The 21,386-nt window shown below is 45.0% G+C and overlaps 1 protein-coding gene across 14 annotated transcripts in view; it reads right to left on the bottom strand.

Annotated features, from left to right (window-relative positions):
- The window catches only part of FoxP (forkhead box transcription factor P), a 245,191-nt gene that overhangs the window by 205,084 nt on the left and 18,721 nt on the right, over positions 1-21,386 (bottom strand). For 4 of the 14 annotated variants that reach the window (XM_069125030.1, XM_069125031.1, XM_069125033.1 and 1 more), the window contains exon 1: positions 9,010-10,123. The exons of 1 other annotated variant lie outside the window; for it this stretch is intronic. In XM_069125030.1, the coding sequence (XP_068981131.1) occupies positions 9,010-9,039 (30 nt within the window). In that variant the 5' untranslated portion in view covers positions 9,040-10,123. Of the gene's footprint in view, positions 1-909; positions 1,364-9,009; positions 10,124-21,386 lie in introns of those variants that run through there. 9 more of the 14 variants (XM_069125036.1, XM_069125037.1, XM_069125038.1 and 6 more) reach the window with 4 other exon arrangements.

Here is a 21,386-nt window from a genome sequence, read left to right as displayed (position 1 = left end):
GCAAATTGCGCGAGTGGGATTATGTCATCTTCCTACAGTCTCTTTCTATCGCGTGCATCTCCTGACGCGATCGTGTCCCTCCACTTCACACAAACGGGATGGATGGAAACGAGCTGTCCTTCGACGCTCTTCCATCTTCGACTTTGTCGCTTTCATCGCTGTTTCCCTCCAATGCTTCGATAATCGTTCGGAATACATACATATAGATTAATGAACGATTTAGATCTCTGCCGTAATATCGTATAGTTAACACTGCTCATTAAAAATCCGGTTTTTATTTAGTTCCTACTCTGCTGCGCGCTAACGAATAGATTTCATACAATACTTGACTGTAGATTTGAAAACTTTATATCTCAGTTTTCGACATCTTTTTTCCATAACTTCGTGATTTTTCACGTAAGTATCGGTCGTAAACATAAAAATACGTGCTTACTGGAATCCACGTCATACATAATGAACGTGATAAAGAGTAAAAATCCTGTTTATTCATAAGGTTGCAAGAGATTGTTTTTGACTTTAATGTAGCTGGAGAGAGACACAAGTGCGAAATTGCATACGATTGCTAAATATTTCGCGACGATTGTGAAATCTGTAGAGACGACGTTGGTAAATAAACGCGCGGTTGTATAATGAGCGCATGGAACACTTATCTTCGGTACAACAATATCGTGCAAACAATAGTGGTTTCAGATAAGAAACTGATGCAAAAGGTAGAGTAAGGAGAGTCTCTTTTCATGAATCTCGCCGACGCGGAATTATTTTTCTGCCGATGGATTCTGCTTCTTGATTATTCTAACGAGGAATCATCATTCAATACACGTTAGTGTATATATGTATACATAGTGAATATATTCGTCGATATTTCGTGATAAGACGGTGGTTAGAGAATTAGAATTGAAAAGAACTAACCTTCTCAGCTCCTTTGGCTCACAAATTAGGAATTTTTATGCCGCCCTCGCGCCATCCAATGAAGAAGCACATTTGTAACTCTTGCACGATCGAGCTTGTGAATACCAGAACGTGGAACATAAGAAACCCAGAAAGATCCAGTTTTGCGAAAATGTCTCTGAATCTTTCGACCAAACGAATGTTTTCTTCGCGCAACTGTTCTCTCAAGTCGCTCTCTATTCGATCACTTTTCTCCACGCACGTTTCTATTGTTACACGCATGCAGCGTCGATGTTAAAATTTAACTCAACTATCGTTGGACGAGATGAAACACTCGCGACGAGCGATGCAAACTTTTTGAAAGAAAAACGGCGAGCGTTGCGACAATTTAACTCAAAAAGAAGGGAAACTGGAACGCGTATCGTCCACTGTCTTCCGAAGACTTCTTCAATCTCTTTCAACGGCAGACAGACGGTGTCGCCGAACTGATAAGACCACACTGGCTGAGAGGAATTTAAAGTGAACTGCGTGGGTATCGCGAGGAGAATTATGTTTCTTCGATTGAATGCAACGATGCGATACTGCCACCTCCACCACGTCGAAAAAGGAATTTTACAACCTGTCTCTTCTCTAAGTAAACGCTCGGAACGATCCGCACGAGTAGAAAGTTCCAAAGGACGAAAACGATTACACTTGGTAAAAGTACACCACTGTTATCCGAACGAGGGAGCTATCGAATTTAGTCTAGAAAGTGAGAGAACGATAAGACGGTTTGTCAGAAAATACAAATCGAGGCAGGATGGAGGAAGCTCTTTGCCCGTTTCGACGAACTCGTAAACAGTGGTATACTCTGATTATCCACGGCGACCAATCGAAATCGAGATAGATAAGGCAGTTTAGGTTGCAATAATTTTTCCAGAGCGCTAGTAGTTATTTATTCCTGTACTGAATGTACGCTTATCAGCATACTTGGAGATAATATCGCCATCCGTCTGGCTCGGTGACATGGTTCTACACTTCATAAATACACTGTTTGTCAATGCAACGTAAAGGGGTAAAGTATCTAGCGTGTTGATTGTTTTCCTCTGTCGCGGAAGATCACACGAGCTTCGAAGATTCTGGGAATCCGTCGTCTGAATCGTTTCGCGTATAGTGCGAATAGTTACGTTCTAAAACGGCTGGTCGGATCATCAAAGGGAGAGCTGATTCGAGAAAGAAAGAGTTAACACGACCGGGTTCAAAATGAGTCTGCCGTTATAAATACACTTCCACGCGAAAACAACTCTTCGTTAGCTTTGACTCGTTCAAATTAGATTTGGGTACTCGGCTGGATGTGTTGCGTAACCATTCACTGTCCTGACAGCCTATACGTTACGAATAGATATTCAAAGTGTTTCTACGTTACAGTCGACCACGACGTATCTCGAAATTAATGAAAAAAATATTTCGATAGTTTCCCACGTTCCGCTTGAACGGGTTACGTGGAACTTGTTCCTCAAAATGTTCTAAATTTTTATGACAAAGACGTACTCGCGACACATCCAGAGGAAATCGCTCTCTAAGAACCGGTTCGTGGTAACCGATACAGAATACATAGTTAAGGCTTCCTTTTGGCATCATCGATAGGATGAATGTTTTTAGAAGAACTCGTCCACTTCACGAGGAATAAAGGTAACTTAACCAGCCTGGAATATTCGTTCTTTAAACACGATGGCGACGGCGGCGACGACGACGACGACGACGACGACGAACTTACGTCGTTTCGTCGAATAGACGAAGTTGGATGGAATGATTATCGCGCAGAGAAATATTGAAGTAAAGAAGAAAAAGAAAAAAAAAAAAAAGGAACAATCGATGAACGACGATAAAGAAGCATCCGTGTAAAAACGTTACAGTCCTACGCTCGAGTAGAGCCTCTGGTTGACGTTTACATATGCATCAACAACACAGGTGAATACCAGCGTACAGGCACGTATCTACGCACCCACGACCCACAACCGTTTCGCCTGTTTGCGAATCCCTCTTTATGTTCCTCATCCTTCACGCGCGAGCTTTCGTCGCGATCCTCGTTGTGTACAAATCTGCGCGGTAATTGATTCATGATAGAACCGCGAATTCAAACAAGACCGATCTACATTTTGATATGCCGTCGCTCGCAGTTCACTACGGATTGCGATGTCGCTCTATTATGTCATCGGCGTTGTTGCGCCGAGATACATCGTAACCAACGCGGTATGGTCTGGTCATGATCGACTCTTTTCACTGTCGCGACGAGGTGACCAAGTTTTCTCCTATTGACACCGTGATATTCGACCCTGAAGAAACTTCCGTTATTCTCGAATAACTGCCAACGCTTGCACGATTTTACGCTAGATGAGTGTAAGGTGTGTTGAGGTAGATTTTTGCATAGACCCCGGTGTCGTGTTACACCATCCTATTTAATATTCGTCCATTCCCTATTCCGCTTTTCACACTTCGATCTTCCAGCGGCTCGAAAGTTATCGCGAACAGCTACCACGCCCTGTATTTTAATTTTATTACGATGCAGTCGCATGAAGCGAATTCAAGTCGATGGAAACGCTTTTCGTTTCCATGCCGTCGGTACGCTGACTCACGCGACGAGATTTTCTTTTACCGAGTGATTTTCTTTAACCTGTGATTTGTCTTATCTTATATTAAAACGCCGTATAATCTTAGCGACCTTTTCATCGTCGAACGACCACACAGAAGAAATTGCATTTTCATATGGAATTTTCTTACGCGATCGAATATTTTTTCGAGCGTAGTTATTCGGCCACCGACGATGAAACGTCGCGATGTCGAGAGAGCATGATTCGAATTGCAAGACAGTAGATGCAGACGATTATTGCGGTTTATATTGGGCGGCACACCGGCCGTCCCCCTTTGTGTACAAATCTGCGTAATAATTGATACGCGATGGGATCACGAGCTCAAACACGAATGGGTTTTAATACGGCGGTCGCTCCCAATGTCCAGCATCGTACAGAATCTCTATTATAGTAGAGGAGAGAGGAAAGTCGTTGCAAACGAGGTTGCATCGGGTAACGCGACCAATGCAGAACGAGTGGATAATGATCGGCTTTTTTTGAGCCCATCCCCGCGAATCGCTCCTCGGTGTCCCATAGGGAACGTGAAACGCTCTTTGTACGCTGCGATTCTGGTACTTTCGTCCTTCTGCACAATGACGTCGACGGAGAAAGCTCTCTTCTCTCTTTTTTCGAAAAGAAACTATACGATTCTCTGCGCGACGTTAGCAAAAAGTCAAAAAAGAAAAGAGAGAGGAAGAGAAGGGGAAGCGAGGTTGACAGAGAGCAAATAGTAGACATTATATTTGTAACAATTTTCAAAATCGTCTTCCGACAAGAACTCCGTACACGAATACTGCTTGGCATTTCGACTATTATAGCAGACCAAACATCTTCTAAAAATACTATTTACAAAAACGAAGCGCGAGCAAATATATAAATGTCGCCGTTGATGTTCGCAGTCTAAAAAGATGGTTTTCGCATTAGGTAACGTCAACGTCACCCTTCGATTACCCAAATTACCTAGTTAACGTCGGAACGGATCCAAACATATTCGATTTGATAGCCTTATCGCGATATTATTCATGATGCACCGGGATATCTGGGAAATTGTCGTCGAGGCGACGCCATGATCTTGTTATAACGAGTCGCCGTGCAAACCGTCGGTACATCACAATCGCTGGATGATAATTTAATGTAACGACGCGCGTTAGTGCGCCGATCGCAAATGAACGGCCGCCGGCGTTCCCGTGTTAACGCGCCTACGGGAACAGCCGTGGGGGCATATTTGACACGGAGCAGTCATGGATCGGCAAATCATCGAATCATCGGCGGTACTCGACAACGTAACAAGTCAACAGGCGGTCGTTATGTATATTGACGTATACTTGCCGCAGTTGCGGCGTCGATGCCTGTTTCTATTGACAAATACCCGTCGCGGGGGCGATGATGCATTACCGTACACGCGCTATCGGAATGACATGGAATGCGTATTATCGCGACAAAATGAACCAACCTCTAGGAATTCGAATGCCTCGCGTCGATATCGGTTGCATCGATATACAACGTTTCGCGACCATGTCGCGACTCCATCATTTACAAAACAATTTATACACACCGTCTTAACATACTATCGCCGGATCGATCACCTCTGTGACTCCACCGATGCTAATTCCATCCAACTATCGTACTTTCGTCGAAACGTTCGTTTTTAACGTGATCGACACTGTCGGTAGCTGTTCGTTAAATGATTGCTGGTAAACATATCAATGTTCAGACAGGCGTGTATTTTCTCCACAGCCCTATTGCTAGCGCAAATTTAACCGTATCGTTATTGAAATAAATTGTCCCGAATCTGTCAACTCTGCTCGTTTATCGACGAAAGGGATGGTCAATGCGATGGAACGGATTTTCAGAAAGGAAATTGTAAATCCACGATGACGCGTTGAAGACGCTAGGCCCTGGCGGTTTGCACGGCGTACGGCCGCGTGACGCGTGGAACGGAAAAGGAAAATAATAAAAACGAGCGGTCGCGATGAATTGAAGAATCGACGAGGACAATGCGGAGTGGCGTTGAAGTGGCTGTGACGGATGATAGGCGGCACGAGGATCGGTAGATCGCGAAAGTGGCGGAGAAGCAGTCACGATACACAACGTGTAACAATGGAACAAATATCTGTAGAAAGGTGGTGCTCGTAACGTGCACACTCGACGCGCACTGGAAACAAATGTCGTACCTATGCGTGACAACCCTTATTGCGGCGAGGGAGTGGTGTGTTTGTGAGCTGCGTGTTTATTGCTCGACCTGGCAATAATAACTGGTTATTATTCATTACTCTGGCGCACCGTGCTCGGAACGCACGAATGTCGCAGTCAACTACATGGCGGCGAGAATCACTCTTTTTACTCTCTTTTTTTTTCGGCTCCTCTCGAGCCGTCGAGGACACGACGATTCGTGAAATATCGCACTACGACTCCCCTTCGCTGGTACTGGGGAAAAAAGCGACGCGTTATAAACTACCAGAGAATTTACGCTTAGCGAGACGTCGAAGGATCTATCCAGATCTATACTTCTTTTGGAAAGATTATCAGACGCGATATTGATTCGTTACTATAATAAGAGTCTGATCCGATAGAGAAACGTATGCGGTTATTTATTGCTTCGCCTGCATTTGCGGATCACCATGTACCATGTCATGATCAGGAACGTGTAAAGAAAGCATCGTAGGATCGTATCCTTCATCGCAGCGACATCCAAGTAGAAGAAAAAAAAATTATATATATGGGGATTCGCGTCGCAAACCTGGAGCATGAATAAACCAACGAGCAAAGGTGTGGTTCCCAAGCGTCCACAGTAGGAAATCGCTCACCGGGGAAGAAAGATGGAGAACAGAAGCCAGGAGCGAACCAAGACGTGATTAATATAAAAGTGGGCGGAGCTTGGTCTGGCCGGAAGTAGCCGAAGAGGGATGCTGTGCCGTGCCAAGCAAGCGCGAAAACGGGGGTTATAGTGGCACAACTGTGTTGGTACACTGTACCGTATGTATCTTCATCCTATGCGGCTGCATACACGCCCGCTGCCCTTACTATGTGTATGCGTGGAACGCACGTGTGTGCACACTCAGACGGGTCTACGTCCGAAGCAGCGAAAGAGGTGAGAAGATGGGCGAGCACGCCAGCCGTGGCGGGGATGATGCGAAATATACACCGCGATTGACAAGCAACACCCTTTGGCCGATCTGAACCTTCGTTCGAGCAACGAGAAAGGCGTGACAAAGACTTGGAATCGTTGCCAGGTAATGCCCAGCTCGAGCAAGAAGATGAACCGGCGATACCACGCACCAGGCACTTGGAAATAACACGACGAATCGATCGGTACACCGGTGGACCACGCGACCATTCAACTTGGAACAGGAAACACCGTATCAGAATTTCCAACACTTCTCCAATCGATGTTCCATCGTCGTCTTCACTCCACACGGACCTCTAGCCTTTCGAGCGATCGTCAGACCGTGATCTGTTTTAACACGGCTGTCAGTGAGCAGCCGCCTTTGAATTTTGACGAAATCTTTGGTCAGCCAAAGGGACCAGAAGCAGATGGCTGCACGGAGTACCGGCAACCTTGGAGGAGCACTAGAAAACGGAAAAAGGAGAGAGGATAGGAGAAGCAGGGTGGGTTAGTTGATTGGCGAATATGGGATCGAAGGGAACCGGGCGATTCACAGGGGTTTCGGAGACGCGGGGTGCAAGGGTTGATGCGCGGGGGTGGCCAACCCCACCTACTTCTTTAACGCCCCCAAGTAGGGTAGGACCGCCTCCGTCTCTGCGTTGTTCCACCTACTATACCCCGGGACTTCTGCAGTCTCATACCTACACCACCCATACACCATCATCCTCCCATAGCTTCGTCTACTCCCATTGACTATATCCTTCTGAGAAAAATCACCCCTATTCCCAGGTAACACGAAGCGTTCTTCGATTGAAGCGTAACTACCATTACCAAACGAATATACCAAGCTAGGTGCCATCTCGGATGTTTCGTTGGATACGTCGGATAAATTTAAAGGGGAGATTGAGGCGTCACGATTAATCGATGGTCTTTCCACTGTAATTTTAGAGCAATCAAACGAACGTTAGGTTCCTATCGTATTCTCTTTCTGTTCCTTTTTTCTTACTATTTTCTTCCTTTGCCTTTTCTTTGATTCGAGTCATACGTTTCCCGTTAAAAGCGATAAATTACAGTTGAAATGGAACGATACCAAGCACTATACACGCGAAATAGGTTGCAGATAGTGAGTCGTTGAAATAATCGAGCTAATAACGCGATGATTCATATCGGTGTATTATATCTTTCAAATTTTCAGGCAGTGTCAAAGCAAGCCTATTACTGCCAAGATTATTTTTAGGAAAAATGCGTTTTGCCGGAAAGATTTCTGTACTAAGGCAGATACGCATTTAGTTACTCGAGCGTAGTTAATCTTGGAACTGTGTAGCGAGATTTATTTGACCAACCATTTTGCTTGTCCGGTGCACCTATTTGTCTTGTCAGGATCGTTAAAGTGTCATTTCCACGAATATCGTCCGGTTCGCTCAACGTAAGATCAATCAGAAAACCCCAAAGCAAAGAGCCATTTATCTATATTATAACGAGAAACGCTCGGCTACCGCTAAACGACAAAACGCGATAAGCCTAAACTTGGTTTTATCGAAATACTAGAACCGCTATGACGCACATTACCGTGATCAGCGGTCGCCTGTTACATGTCTTTCGGTAAAATAATCGATAAGTTCTTAATATCGATCGTTTTTCCCAAATATTTAAATACCCATTTCCGCTAACTCTGTTTTCGTAGCGACCCAATTTCGCTGACTGAAAATCGCGTTGCTCGTCATTAAAAATGTAACGATAATCTCAAGTATTTTCGTACTAAATGTCGATTTTATTTCGAATCGTATTACAGTGCCTATCGATAAATATCGTCCTGTACCGATCTCTAAACCAAAGACTGAATCTTTATACGTATGTACGTTCGCCGATCGGCACAACCTATCTGCGCGGAGATGCTAAATTCTCCGGTGACAAAACGAAACAATACGAAACAACGGACAAAAAGGGGAGGAAATATGGTGGAACAAAAGCAGCACGCACACCAATGAGAGAAGGAAGCGATAGATGCAAATGATTGGAAAAAAGCTGAACAACAGTCTCGGGTAACGACAGCGTGCAAAGGGACTCGTCGATGGCACGTGGCGATCATCATTGAGTAAGAGCAACGCAAAGAACGATGAATGAGGCAAGCGGCAGAGAATGATGAGACAAAGAGACGGACTTAAACGAACGAAACGAAAGAGAAAGAGAGAAAGAGAGAGAGAGAGAGAAAATGCGTGACTGAGATACAACCATACGATTGTATTTAATCATAGACAGGCAGACAGGTAGGCAGGCAGGCAGACAGTCAGGCAGGCAGGCAGTCAGGCAGTCAGGCAGACAGACAGTCAATTAGGCATCGGGTGTCATTAAGAAGCAGTGCAGTGAAGACGAAACAAGTGTTGCAGGGGTGAAGAAAGTCTCTACCTGGACGGGTCTCCAGCGTGGTTCCAGCATGTCCCGCTTCCTCCTCGTCGTCTCGCTCGTGGCTGTTTTCGCTTGTTCCTCCGTCCTTCTCTTCGTAAAAGTATTTTTCGAAGAAACGAAACGGAGACACAAGACCCGTTTCCCGTTTCTCCTCTATCTTCCACAATCTTCGTCCTGGTAATTCGTACTTTTCCTCCCTGTCCGTCTTCTCCCGCCCACCCCCTCTCGCTCCTCTGTCCTTCTGCCACCTCTCTACCTTTCTCCGCCTCCCTCTCTTCCTCCTCACGGGGCCCACTTCCTCCCCCCTTTCTCTCTTTCACCTGCTCGTTCCTCTCTTTCCCGCTCTCTTTCTCTCTCCCCTCGCTCTCTCTCCTTTTCCTTCCTTCAGAGGTCTATTTATCTATTTATCTATTCCTCCCTTTCGGCCTTCGCGGTTCACGGCTTCTCTCTGTCTCTCTCTTTCTCTTTCTCGTCGTTGGTCACCTCCGCGTGCGCCGCGCCACGTGTCTATCTCCTTGGGGAGAGGAGGACGATGTCTCGATTTCTCTCGGTGTCGCGGTTTTTAATTTCTTTGGCCGGGACGCGAGCGCGACAATGCGGCGAGACAACGGTAGATTACGACGATATCTGTCTATCTGTCGGACCAAAGGGAAGAGCGATGCGTATCCACGTGTTATCCTCGTAAGTGCTGCGTGATATTTTTGAAAGGAGGGTTGTGGATGATGATAGTGGTAGTGTAATAGTAGCAGTAGCAGTGGTAGTAGTAGTAGCAGTAGTAGTAGTAATAGTAGCAGTAGTAGTATCAGTAGTAATAGTAGTAGCAGTAGCAGTAGTAGTAGTGTAGTAGTAGTAGTGGTGGTAGTGGTTGTTGGTGGTGGTGGTGGTGGTGGTAACGACGAAAGGCGCCCTCTTTCGCAATCGAAGCTGACCAGCGTCGTGTTCGTCCACGTCCTTGGTCTTTATCCTCGTCGTCGTCGTCGTCGACGCAGGAAACGTGCGCTGAACCGTGCGGAATTGAGAGTGTGGTTTAAAGAAAAAGGGGTACCGCGCGCCGGTGGCTGCCGTCGCGACTGTGCGACGCTCGGCACCGCTTGGCCGCGAAACCCTACGGCCGCACCGAACACGCGGCTACTGAGTCGGCGCACTCACACGGCCTCCCTCTGTCTCCATCCCTCCCTCGCCGTTTCGTTGCCTCTTCGTTTCACCTTCTATCTCGATGTATCTCGTTCCTCGTCCCTCGTTGTAGTCCCGTTTCTGTCAGACACGCTTCGTCCGCGAAGCCTCACTACTTGTACGTAGCTCCTTCTGCCTTCGTGTCTGTCGTTCTTTTCTTTGTCCGTGTCTTGCTTCTCTCAGGCTCTTTCTTTCTCTCTCTCTCTCTCTCTCGTTGTCACCCGCGTCTTCTTGGATATTCCGCCGAGCACTTACCAGTTTCTCCTTCGTAAATACGCTTTTGATTTGAACGTACAGCCAGACTTCGCTGCCACGCAAAAATGTGGAGAAGCTTGAATTTTGTATCGTGCCGCATCAAGGAACACTTGACTTGCAACGTGTTGCGGCAACACTGCCGAGATACCGGTAATTAGATAATCAGGTAATCGTGGCACGTGTAGGTTTCCGCGATATCGTTTATAAGATAGATGCTGATCCATGTTCACGCACGGCAGAGGTTGCATTAAGATATGGACGGGAGTTGATGCGGCTCGATGTAGTTATTGTTATCGATTCGGCCTAGTCCTAAGACCACACTAAAGCTGACGAGCCATTCCAATGCATTCATCACCATCACATCGCAGGGCAATTTATCATCGCCGTATGCACGTAGTCTTGGATATAATCATCAATTCGTAATACCTTTCATTCATGATATTTAAAACCGACGTGCATACACCGTGGAAATTGCATGAATACCCCTTCTTCTAAATATACGCGTTCGCTTCTTTTTTTCTCTTTTTTTATTCATAGCTCGTTGCCGTGGAAGGGATCGTTCTTTGACATTTTAATAATCTTCCTCTTGCTTCCGGGTACGAGTAATTTCGATATATACAGAATGCACGGACGGTGAATGAGAAACTTGGATAGAACACGGTGAACGAAAGAGTAAGCAGATACTATTAGAGGTTATCATGAAAAGTTGTGCCAGACAGTGACACATATCGAGGAAAGGAGCGTATGGTATGCAAGATTGAAACTGTCATGGTTATAATCGGAACGATAGCGAATGATGGGGGTGAGGACAATGTAGGGAAAACAGGTCGTGGAAGGGAAGCACGGAGGGGGACTTTGCATTGGCTAGTTTGTTGTTGTTTGTTGTTGTTGTCCGTCTTGTTTCTCGACGGACGGAACCAAACCATTCGCACAATGCCGAGTGCATAGCTACGGTATTGATAAGAACCTTCAATGGCGGTGGGGAAAGAGGGATGCCAAGGGAAACAAGCAATGTGAGAGCGTGAAAAGCAAAAGCGTTGCGCACACACAAGCGCGAGATACTACAGAGAGCACCATTTTTGTTTCACTTCGATAAATCCTTTCGCCTTCTGACGTTATCGATTTCATAATTGAAAACTGTCATATAAGAATTCGATTTGTCCGATCGGATGTATCTTTTTCTCGCTGTCAATAATAATTACAGGGTCGACACAGCGGCAAGAGATGCGTTTAATAAATAAGAGGAGAGATCAATCGTTAATCGACAGGAAAATAATACCCGTCGGAAAGTAATATCCGGAAAATGCGACAAAACAGGAGCCTGTGGAAAGGGACATCGTTATCGCTTAAAAGCCCCGATATTCGGCGAAATATCGCACAAACACCGTCATTCTGATGAAAAGATTGTCAATAACCTCTAACACCTGTTGCACAGTTTAGCGACGGATTTTATTCTCACGCGTGGGCTATATTCATTTATTGGCTCGCGGATTTCATGGGTCACACATCGTTCACGTCGATGCACAGCGGCATAAACGGTTAATGTGGTTCATTCACACAGTAATAAAACTACATTCGGTGAAAATTTCTGATAAAATTATACCGGCCGCAATAAATTTCATCGAATTATTGCGCTCTAATTGCTATGCATTTATTAATCGGACGCAACGCCGCATATATGTTAAAAAGCCGCATTATCATTCTCGGTGAGAACGTTTGAATAAATTGTTTATAGAAATTAGGCCACTGTATCGAAAAAGTAACGATGAAGAAGATTAAGGTTCATAATAATTTCCCCCATTCACAGTCGAGTACAAGCGTGTTCTAAGAAGATTACGGTCTCTGGTTATCATTGTATCGGTGTAATTTCCTGGTCATGTACAAAAAAAGAAAGTTTTTAACAACCATAGGAGAAGGATCGTGCTGTTTCACCCTCGATCTATCCACATTGCGTGGGAGGTGCATTTCGTAGTGTTGTTGATTTTTGCATAATTTATCAAGGTTGTTTGGTTAAGCGAACCGTTAGGGTGAGTCGCAGGGGTTGTCGAGCTTGGGGATTGCGCGATGGGGCGACAATTTCAGACACCCTTCGCCAAGATGATTAGCATCCGCTTCAGGGACGTACTTATTTCCAATCTTACTACTAATTTTTCTCAAACTCTACTGCCGTCATGTTATTGTAAAAAAAAATAATTAATTAGTCAAAATACGAACGATCCTCCTACAATCTTTTTACATCGATCGATTCGCCCCTTTTCGAGTATTTACGATGCTTATACGGTGCGCGATGTCTGGCCATGGACATCCGAACCTACTTATGCCATGCGTCTACCATTATTTCACTTCACGTGGAACAAACACGAATTTCAAAATAACATCGTATCGTACAATCAAATGTAAACGACATTATAACTTGTTTATAAATGAAACGACGATTGTCAATAGACGAAGCGATGGATACCAACGAATAAAGTAAAAAATACGAAAGTGGAAAAAAATCACATTTTTGTACGACACGCGTTTCTTCGAAAGAATCTTCGTTTAGGACGGCCCTGTCCGACACGTAAGCAGGCATATCGCGAGTACACGACGGAGTTGTTGAGGATGGGAATGGGTGGACGCAGGGTTGGCACACAGTACGAAGGGGTTGCGAGGAGCAAAGGGGTGTCCAGTGGTACCAGGGAATGGGACAGCGAGGAGCGGCAGGGGGTCGAAGGGGACAAAACCCGTTCTATACTATACTACTCTACAATAGTTGTTTACCAGAGTCATACTGATCGATACTCAGTGTTTGCTATCAGAGGGAACCATGCATGCCGGGCGCTACTTGCCCAACACCAAAAGTAAACACCCACCCCCGTCCGCTATCACCCCAACAACACTCCCACCGTTCCTCCACCGACTGGTTAGCGGCGAATTCTCACTCGCACATACTATCCCTCTCGCTCACTCTTCCAATCTCTCTTAGTGTCCTAGCCGATCTTCGTGGAATGCATAGACATTTGGTTTGCGTGTTGCGCGGTACATACGTGTACGTACGATCATAAGTGCAAATGTACATTTCGTACATCGATAACAGAAGACCTCGCCTACACGGTCCACCTTGGGGATCGACGATTCGATCTACTCGCAAACCACTGTTAACATATTGGTTCTATGTTCGATGTCTCGTCTTAGAATTCGGTTAATCTGAATATTTAGACGAATGCAATTGCCATGACATTTAAGAAAATACGCACGATTATAAGCGTCCATAAACAACGCACGTGCGTATCACAGGCGTCCTGTTTCCCTGTAGCGGGCTTCTATGTTTAACCACTTCGTTCACGGTATAAACTGCACCCGCAGGAGCGCGCGGGGGTTGTCTCCGAACGATCATAGCTAGGTCCAGGCCGTTTCACCTCGTACATTTGCATAATAAGGTCTCTGCTACACGTGTCCGGGAACACGGCACCGGGGGAAATAAGAGTGTTAAAGGGTGTAGCGTGGAAAAAAATATACGTGTCGTAAGATTTTTCGGCGGACACGGAGATTTTGACGCGACGCTGAACAATGTCGTTACCACGAGCGGAACGGTATACATAATTTTCACAGAGTGAACGAGTATTTGCATAATATCCCAGACCAAATAAAAATAGGGCTTGTTCACGTGTGCGGATAGAATTATCCGTGCTAATGGAGCAATTAACGTGTCCAATGTATATCTTTTTCCCCCTTTCTTTCTTTCTTTGATCGTGACGTTCGATCGATTTTTGCGGCAAGGTGAATATAGTGGCGCCTAGCACGATAACTCGTTATGGTAAACGGCATTCGGAGTAATGATTTTAATACGAAGTCCCGTAAAGAGAGGGTGGGACGCGGCAAAAGCCGGAAAGTCGCCGCAAATCCTGCGCAGAAGGGAACAGAATAGGGAGACCGGTAAACAAACAGTGAAAATAATATAATTTACAGAGGATTAGGAATGGTCGGAACGGTGCAAGGGAGGGAAGGGTAGGAAAGGGGCGGAAAAGGGTTTCGGTGCACAGAATAACTGTTTCTGGTTATAATTGATATCCTGGCAAAGCTCTATAATCCCCCCCAGTCGAGCCACCACCCTCTTGAAAGTCGAAACCCACTACGGCAAAAGGTGGAGACCCCAAAACCGCACCACGTTTGGTCATGCTTCTATTTACGGAACATTTTCATAATGGTTTATTTCCGCTAATGTCAGCCGACCAACGGAAAAGACCGTATTTTCTCTACAAATTTCACAGACAGTCTGCGCCCGGTCTACCTTCATTTCGATTTCCCCCGCGAAGACGAAACTGCAAAATACATTATTTCATCGTCGTACTTGTTTCGTGCGGCTTGCGGTTAACATGGCCCATTTAGTTCTCGAACTTCCGACATTTTCCTATAACGTATCGCGTGTGTTTTTTCATAATAACGCACCGAAATTTATCATTCACGAAATTTTTCCATTATTTAAATTTATTCGCACAAAAGATTTTCACAAACCAACCCAGTCAGGTCTCTCTCTGAAAAGGTAGAGAATCGGCCGCGTCGTGTTTCGCTCGCATAGAGATTGCTAATCGAATTAACAAAAACGACGCGATAAAAGAACATCGAAAGAAATGCCAACTATAAAAATGAGTTGTAACGAAGCGTAGGCAAAAAAATGTGGTGTAGAAAAGCGAAGCCAGGACGCGGCGACATCGGTGAAAGGAAGAGAGAAATGTAATATCTAGCGACCACGTAATTATGATTCCATTGAAAAGTTCGCCAGACTGGCCCTTCGTGGACGCATTAATGCGGCTGACCGTCTCTCTCCAATTATAAAAGTCTTCGAACAATGGAAACCGCGAGTACTGACATCGGGGCGAACACATGCACGACCGGGTAAATAATACTCGCATCTGTCCAGCTCCGTTTTTCAACGTTTGTTCTTCCGCCCGCCATCCGGATGTCTGGGGCTCTGTCTCGCAGAGCATTTCACTCTCAAGAGTATCATACCAAGGGAATCTCCTCTCTCTTCGCTCATTCCGGTTCTTTCTTCTTTCCATTTTGAAGTGCGTAATAAGACAAATTCCAGCTGTTAGAATGATCAGGGGCACAGGACCTAATTAGCGAACATGAAATAATCTCCCTAGTTCGCGTACCGTGTTTTCCAGAGAATACGTAATTTTCAGTCTGAATTGAAGATACAATAGGGGCCCCGCGTATAGCGTCAGCTTTATTCTCATTGTAACTCGTTGACAAAGAAAAACGAAGGAGTTGACATTTAGCGAACGAACGGAACGTGGAACGCGCTACAGATCCTACGAATGACAAATTAACGAGCCGTGGTTTTCTCTCACGCCAAGATCCTCCGAGCGTTCGAAACGGCGCAAATCCACCCCCTGTTTCGACGAACGATCTAATCCTCGACAAAACTTCGACGAAGCCGTTAAAAGAGATTGATCGTCATCTCGTCACTCGTACTCGATCCAATTCTTCCCCCGCTCTCCCTCCCCCTTCCTCTTTCACCGCGTCCCAATAAATCCCACGAAACGTAGAAACGACGAATGAAATCTTCGCTGTAAATACCTGGTCCAAGTATCGGCGCATTAGTCACGTCCTTAAATGTAGCTCAACCCTAAGATTCGTAGAGCTAAGGGTACATTTGCATAGTAGAAGAAAGCATTAGTGACGTCACTTACCGCTACGATCAACTTGATTTCGAAGGATTTCGATACGAACTACGAGCTAAGGCGATACTGTGGAACAGCTAACACTTTCGATGGACTATTAATGATCCCACTGATTCATCTCGAAATCCTGGTTTAAGTGAATGTTTAAATGACAACATATGCACGTTGACGTAAAGATATTAACACGTCACGTATAAACAGGATTACTATAACCTATCGGCAAATGAGAAATCGCGTGTAAATTGCAGTTAGGGAAACCGTGTCTTACCGATAATTCTAAAGAGTCGAAAATTTTACAGGAATATCAACTCAAGAATGAATTGCGGCTATGAAAGTGGGGAAGGGGGTGTCATTAGAGATCCAGAGGGGTTGCCAGCCACCTCTCCAAGTCGCTACCCTCACCGTCCCCTTATCCGAGGGGAATTTCTAACTGATTTACGAGAAAACAAGACTGTTTAATATTTCTCTTGGTCCCCTGGCGCCACGGTTAGACTCCTGCCTCGACGCGTGACTTTTGCAACATGTCCAAAGTCTCGTAACTTGGTTAAATCAACGTGTATTACGATACGTAACGTCGTTCAGATAATTATACGATTTATTACAAGATTTCTTAAATTTTTCATATTTCTATACGGTTAAAAAAAATGCAAACAGTAAGAATCCAAAAGAATTTTTGTTTAAAACTTGTATGAACATATGTATATGCAAACCTGTATAGTATGACAATGCAACCTGTATCGCTCGCTTGTATAAATCTCCCACTTGAGATCTACTTAGAGACCCTCATTCTCTACGGTTTTAACCCTCGGTAACGTCCTCACGACCAAACAAGTCGCTTTTGCTTCCAACCCCGCTGCTTGACTGGCACGGTCGGTGGCGTATTTCCTAAAGATGTAAATGCCAATCCCGATGATACTACCTGCATTTACGAAAGATTCCTAACGTTATCAATAACTTTGCTTTCACAGTGAAAATTTCGAATCATACAATTATAATTGACATCTACAGTTATTAAATTATATTTCTTAATTTTGTTTTAGAACAAACTTCGTAATTGCGCGCCACGACGAGCTTCACAGTCGAGTAACCTGTTGGTTAAAACGCGCAAAACACTTTGGAAAGTTCGTGAAAACATCGATTATCAGCGACCTAAACCATTTTAAAAACTTGGTAATTTTATCGTTCGGTTTTCAAAGATTTAAGGGAAGCTTGCGCTCGGCTGATAAAAATAAGATTATCCGTCTGTTAGCAATTCGAGACATTCGAGATATCTTCGAGGAACTATTTACATCCGCAGCGCCAAATCATTAATAAGGCGCCTAGCGGACTTCTACTAACTCCAAGGGAACAATCGGGAAAGGAGCCTGCAAGAAGGATGGCAGAAGGGTTACAAAGGAGGTCAGAGAGTGGTTTAAGGAACGAGACATTCCACTCGACATTAATGATAATTAGAACGTTAAGGCGACAAACGAAAATAAAACAAAAGACGAAGAGATGTACATTTCTATAACGATGAACAATTTCCCTGCAAAATGTCCACATTAAGATTGTAAACCCTTAACTCTGAATTAAAATTTCAACCGTTATTGGACATGAAACTAAATGGAATTAAAATCCGAAAGACAGGGAAGCCAATGTCAGAGATCAGTAGTATATGTCCGCGTAGATCAACCGAGGAGAATATACCTACTACGATTACCAAATAATTATCCAGCAAGCCAGAAATTGTCCCTGTTTAAAGAACGCGAATGTCGCGCGTTTCGATACGAGTTTTAATAATTTGAGAACACAGCCGCAGAAATTGATAATCCCACGATGAACCCTCCTAATATTTTTCTCCGCAATTCCCAGCGTCCTCCGTCGAAAGAAAAATGGGAAAAGGGTAGCAGAAGCATAAACACCCGCGATAGCGAGCTCTCGTTATCACGAATAAATCAAATGACTGGTGGATATAAGCGGACAAAGCAACCCCGCAGCATATTTTCTAGTAAACTTTCCCGAGGAGGTGTGAGCCCGGAGAGATAATAAATGCATGTACACGATACGAAGCAGCCAATATAACACCGGTGAAATTTATATAGACTCCGCACACGACTTCGTGGACCTACGTGTACGTGCACAAGGGATGCTTCGTTTTACTGTGCTCTTCTGGCAACTGCCCGCGGTAAATAGCCGGATTATAAATAACAGTTGCGACAATATTACCCTTGCGGCATGGGATGGTAACCGCAACTGTGTCGCGTACATTCGACGAATGCGATGCAATTGCAACTGATAAGAGCCTTTGCCAAACGAGAGAAGTCCTAGTAACGTGGCACGGCTCGTTTCTCTTGCCGAATTTGCTGCATTTAACGAATCCCCCTCCCTATCTCTCTTTCAACCGAATTCGACTTTATTCACGCACACCGATGTAATAGACGCTGGGTAGCCTGCAGAGTTTTTCCCTTTAACGAACGACCGTTATAAATAATTTCGATGCTTTGTCGTATTGCGTCGACCGAGCGTGCCACAAAACTGAGTACGGGGTGACTCCATGTCTCTACTCTTTCTTTTTTTCTCGACCGCGCCAAAAGAGGGTGAGCCCCAGAATCAGAGGGTCCGAGAGAGGGAAAGAGGTTCTCCGAGGTTCTCGCTCATTTATTCCTTTATCTCGTTATGAAAGAAAGATATCCCGCTAAGAAAGGATTAATTAATTAATACAACGCTTGATAATATATTTATCGGATCGACGCGTTCGCGGAGAACCCGGCGCTGTCGGTGTATTTCATCGAAATTGTTTGATGTAGCTCGCGCGGTACGTTTGGCGGGAATTTATGGAGGCGCGCAATACAGTTTATTGAAAATTATGTAGATCCCAGTTCCGCGAGCGAAAAAAAAAAAAAATACAAAAAAGGGCCAGATAGCTATTCTAATAATCGTGTGTACCGCACTTATAATTCATGGAGGCGAAAGCGCGGCTCAAAGCACAATGCATATACTTGGCCGCGCGATAAATAACCGTTGGCTGTATGAATCATCGCAATTTATATTTCGCTCGGCTATTTTTATCGTTCGGTATATTATTTTTTATACGCCAGCGTAAACCCCATAAATCTTTCCTAATTAAAGGATTTAGCGTACCTGGGCGAGGAGGAGCGGGAGGAAAAAAAGTATCGCAAATGCCGAGCGAATAATTCGACGGAACACGTAGGTGACGCGAAAGAACAATAAGTGGTTGAAACGGGCGAAACCAAGACATCGAAGAACGACGGAAGCACGAAGATAGAAGCGAAATTAGCCCAGAGGGACTTCTTAACAACTGGCAGAGAATAGTAGGGAGTGGGTGGCTTTTACACGCGGCTCTAACCACCCTTACGAGATACAATCCACCCCCTTATGCCTCGGTAACTCTGTCGAATTTGTAGTTAAGGTTGTAAACGTAAACCTGGGAATTCACCCCCACCAAGATTCGCCGAGCGTTACCGCTCCACGCTTTCTCATTCGAACCCTTTTCCATCCTTCTTCGCACAGGCCAAATATATGAACGCGTATACGCGACACTGCTACGCAAATGTTAGGTTATGTTTGCAAACCCTCTCGTACGTAACACGCGCCTCGTTCTTCTACAACCCTCAGTATATGTACCACCCACGTCTTACAACCTCCCTCCGTGGATAACGAGCACGATGTAAAGTTCATCTCTCTCCTCTCTCTCTTTCTCGGCGTTCCTCTAGCCAATAACTTTTCGAACACGCGATATTATCCAGCGTCGATGTACGCGATACATTATTATTATTTTCTTCTCGACAAAACACGTGTCTTGGAGAATTCGTTGATCCAACGGTAAGTCTAATAAAGCGAAACAACTCTGGGATATTCTCACCTTGGAAAACCTACGTATAAACTATCAACGGAAGGACAGAAGATCGGCTGGCTTATACTTGCCATCGCTAGTATATCGAATCCGCAGTGGAAACATGCTCGGGAAATGGTTGCGGATATTGGCCATAGATATATTTCTGAGGGAGCAAAAGGGAGCGCGTTGGAACATAAAAAGATCGCCTCGCCTTATAGCAAACGGCAACCACCCCTCCTTTCTACCACCCCCCACCCTCACGATCTTCCTTCTCTTTCTCGTCCGCTACTAGCGTTCACAACCACCCTCCGATTTATGGAGCATTCTGTACATTCGATATTTTCTATTGTCGATCGCCCCTATTTGTCTTATTTATGTTTCTTTTAGGGACCACCCTCGGTCACCCTCCGCTGTTTCTGCCTTGGCTTGGCCGGCGTCCACCCCCGGCCAAGTATCGCGTCCACTCTCGTGCGAAATTCACCCCTTACGGATACGGACGGTCGACCGACCACTGGATATTCCGAAGGATTTGCTCGCGATGCAAACGCGCCGCTATATTAAAACGATATATTCCGGCGAGGCGTAGGAAATTAAATACGAGGGGAGTATCGTTACCACTTAACGCCAAGCGAATATTCCTTTCGGTAAAGGGTGAAAAACAGGTATGAGAATGCACCGTGTCATTGTGTGTGATGTGGTCTCCGAATTACAATGACCTGGCATATTTCGCGTAGAAGATGACGAGGCGAAGCTATTTTCTGGATAAGCGGATAAGCGTATTTTATACTCGGTGTAGTGTGAAAATTGAAAATACCAGCATCCAAGGTACAAACTAATATAATAAGTTATCGCGGCGCAAGCCTTTTAGCTCTATGACGACGAAACGATTGGAGCGAAAACGAACGAGCGTCTTACTCTGAAATCCAGCTCAGCCGATAGTGTCTTCTTCTTGTACGGTGTACACGATTTGTCTTCGGCTAGTTTAGACTCGGTGTTAATACGAGAATAAACAGCGAGGTAAGATCCCTCTTGGCTTAACGCGTCTCTCCTTGAGTAAGCCCGGTTAAGTCTAGAGGGAGGTTCGAGATTCGAGGTTCCAGGTTTCAGGTCTGGACGGCCTCGAGCTGGAATGAGCAAGGGCTTTCTAATTAAGATCGTTAAACTGCCATGAAATTCAAATTACGTTTACTGCTGTCCTTACTTCCCTTCACGGACCCTTTTGCGGACGATGGCGAGGCACCATTTCGCTAGACTCTTCGGTCAGAAATTAACTATACCTTTTTAAAAGTTCCTCGTACGTAATAGAACCACGATGTAGAAGCGTCGTTCACCGCGAAAAATCGAACATTGATAAAAAAAAAGATCTCTCGATACGCGAACAGTATACACGAATATTTTCTTGTACAGATGTCGTAACAGAAATCGGATGTTTTGTCGCACGTCCG

Source organism: Bombus flavifrons, chromosome 12, assembly GCF_040668555.2.
Source record: "Bombus flavifrons isolate JBK064 chromosome 12, iyBomFlav1_principal, whole genome shotgun sequence".
Taxonomy (NCBI): domain Eukaryota; kingdom Metazoa; phylum Arthropoda; class Insecta; order Hymenoptera; family Apidae; genus Bombus; species Bombus flavifrons.
The sequence above is the reverse complement of the archived record's forward strand: the minus strand, read 5'-3'. Positions and strand labels throughout refer to the sequence as shown.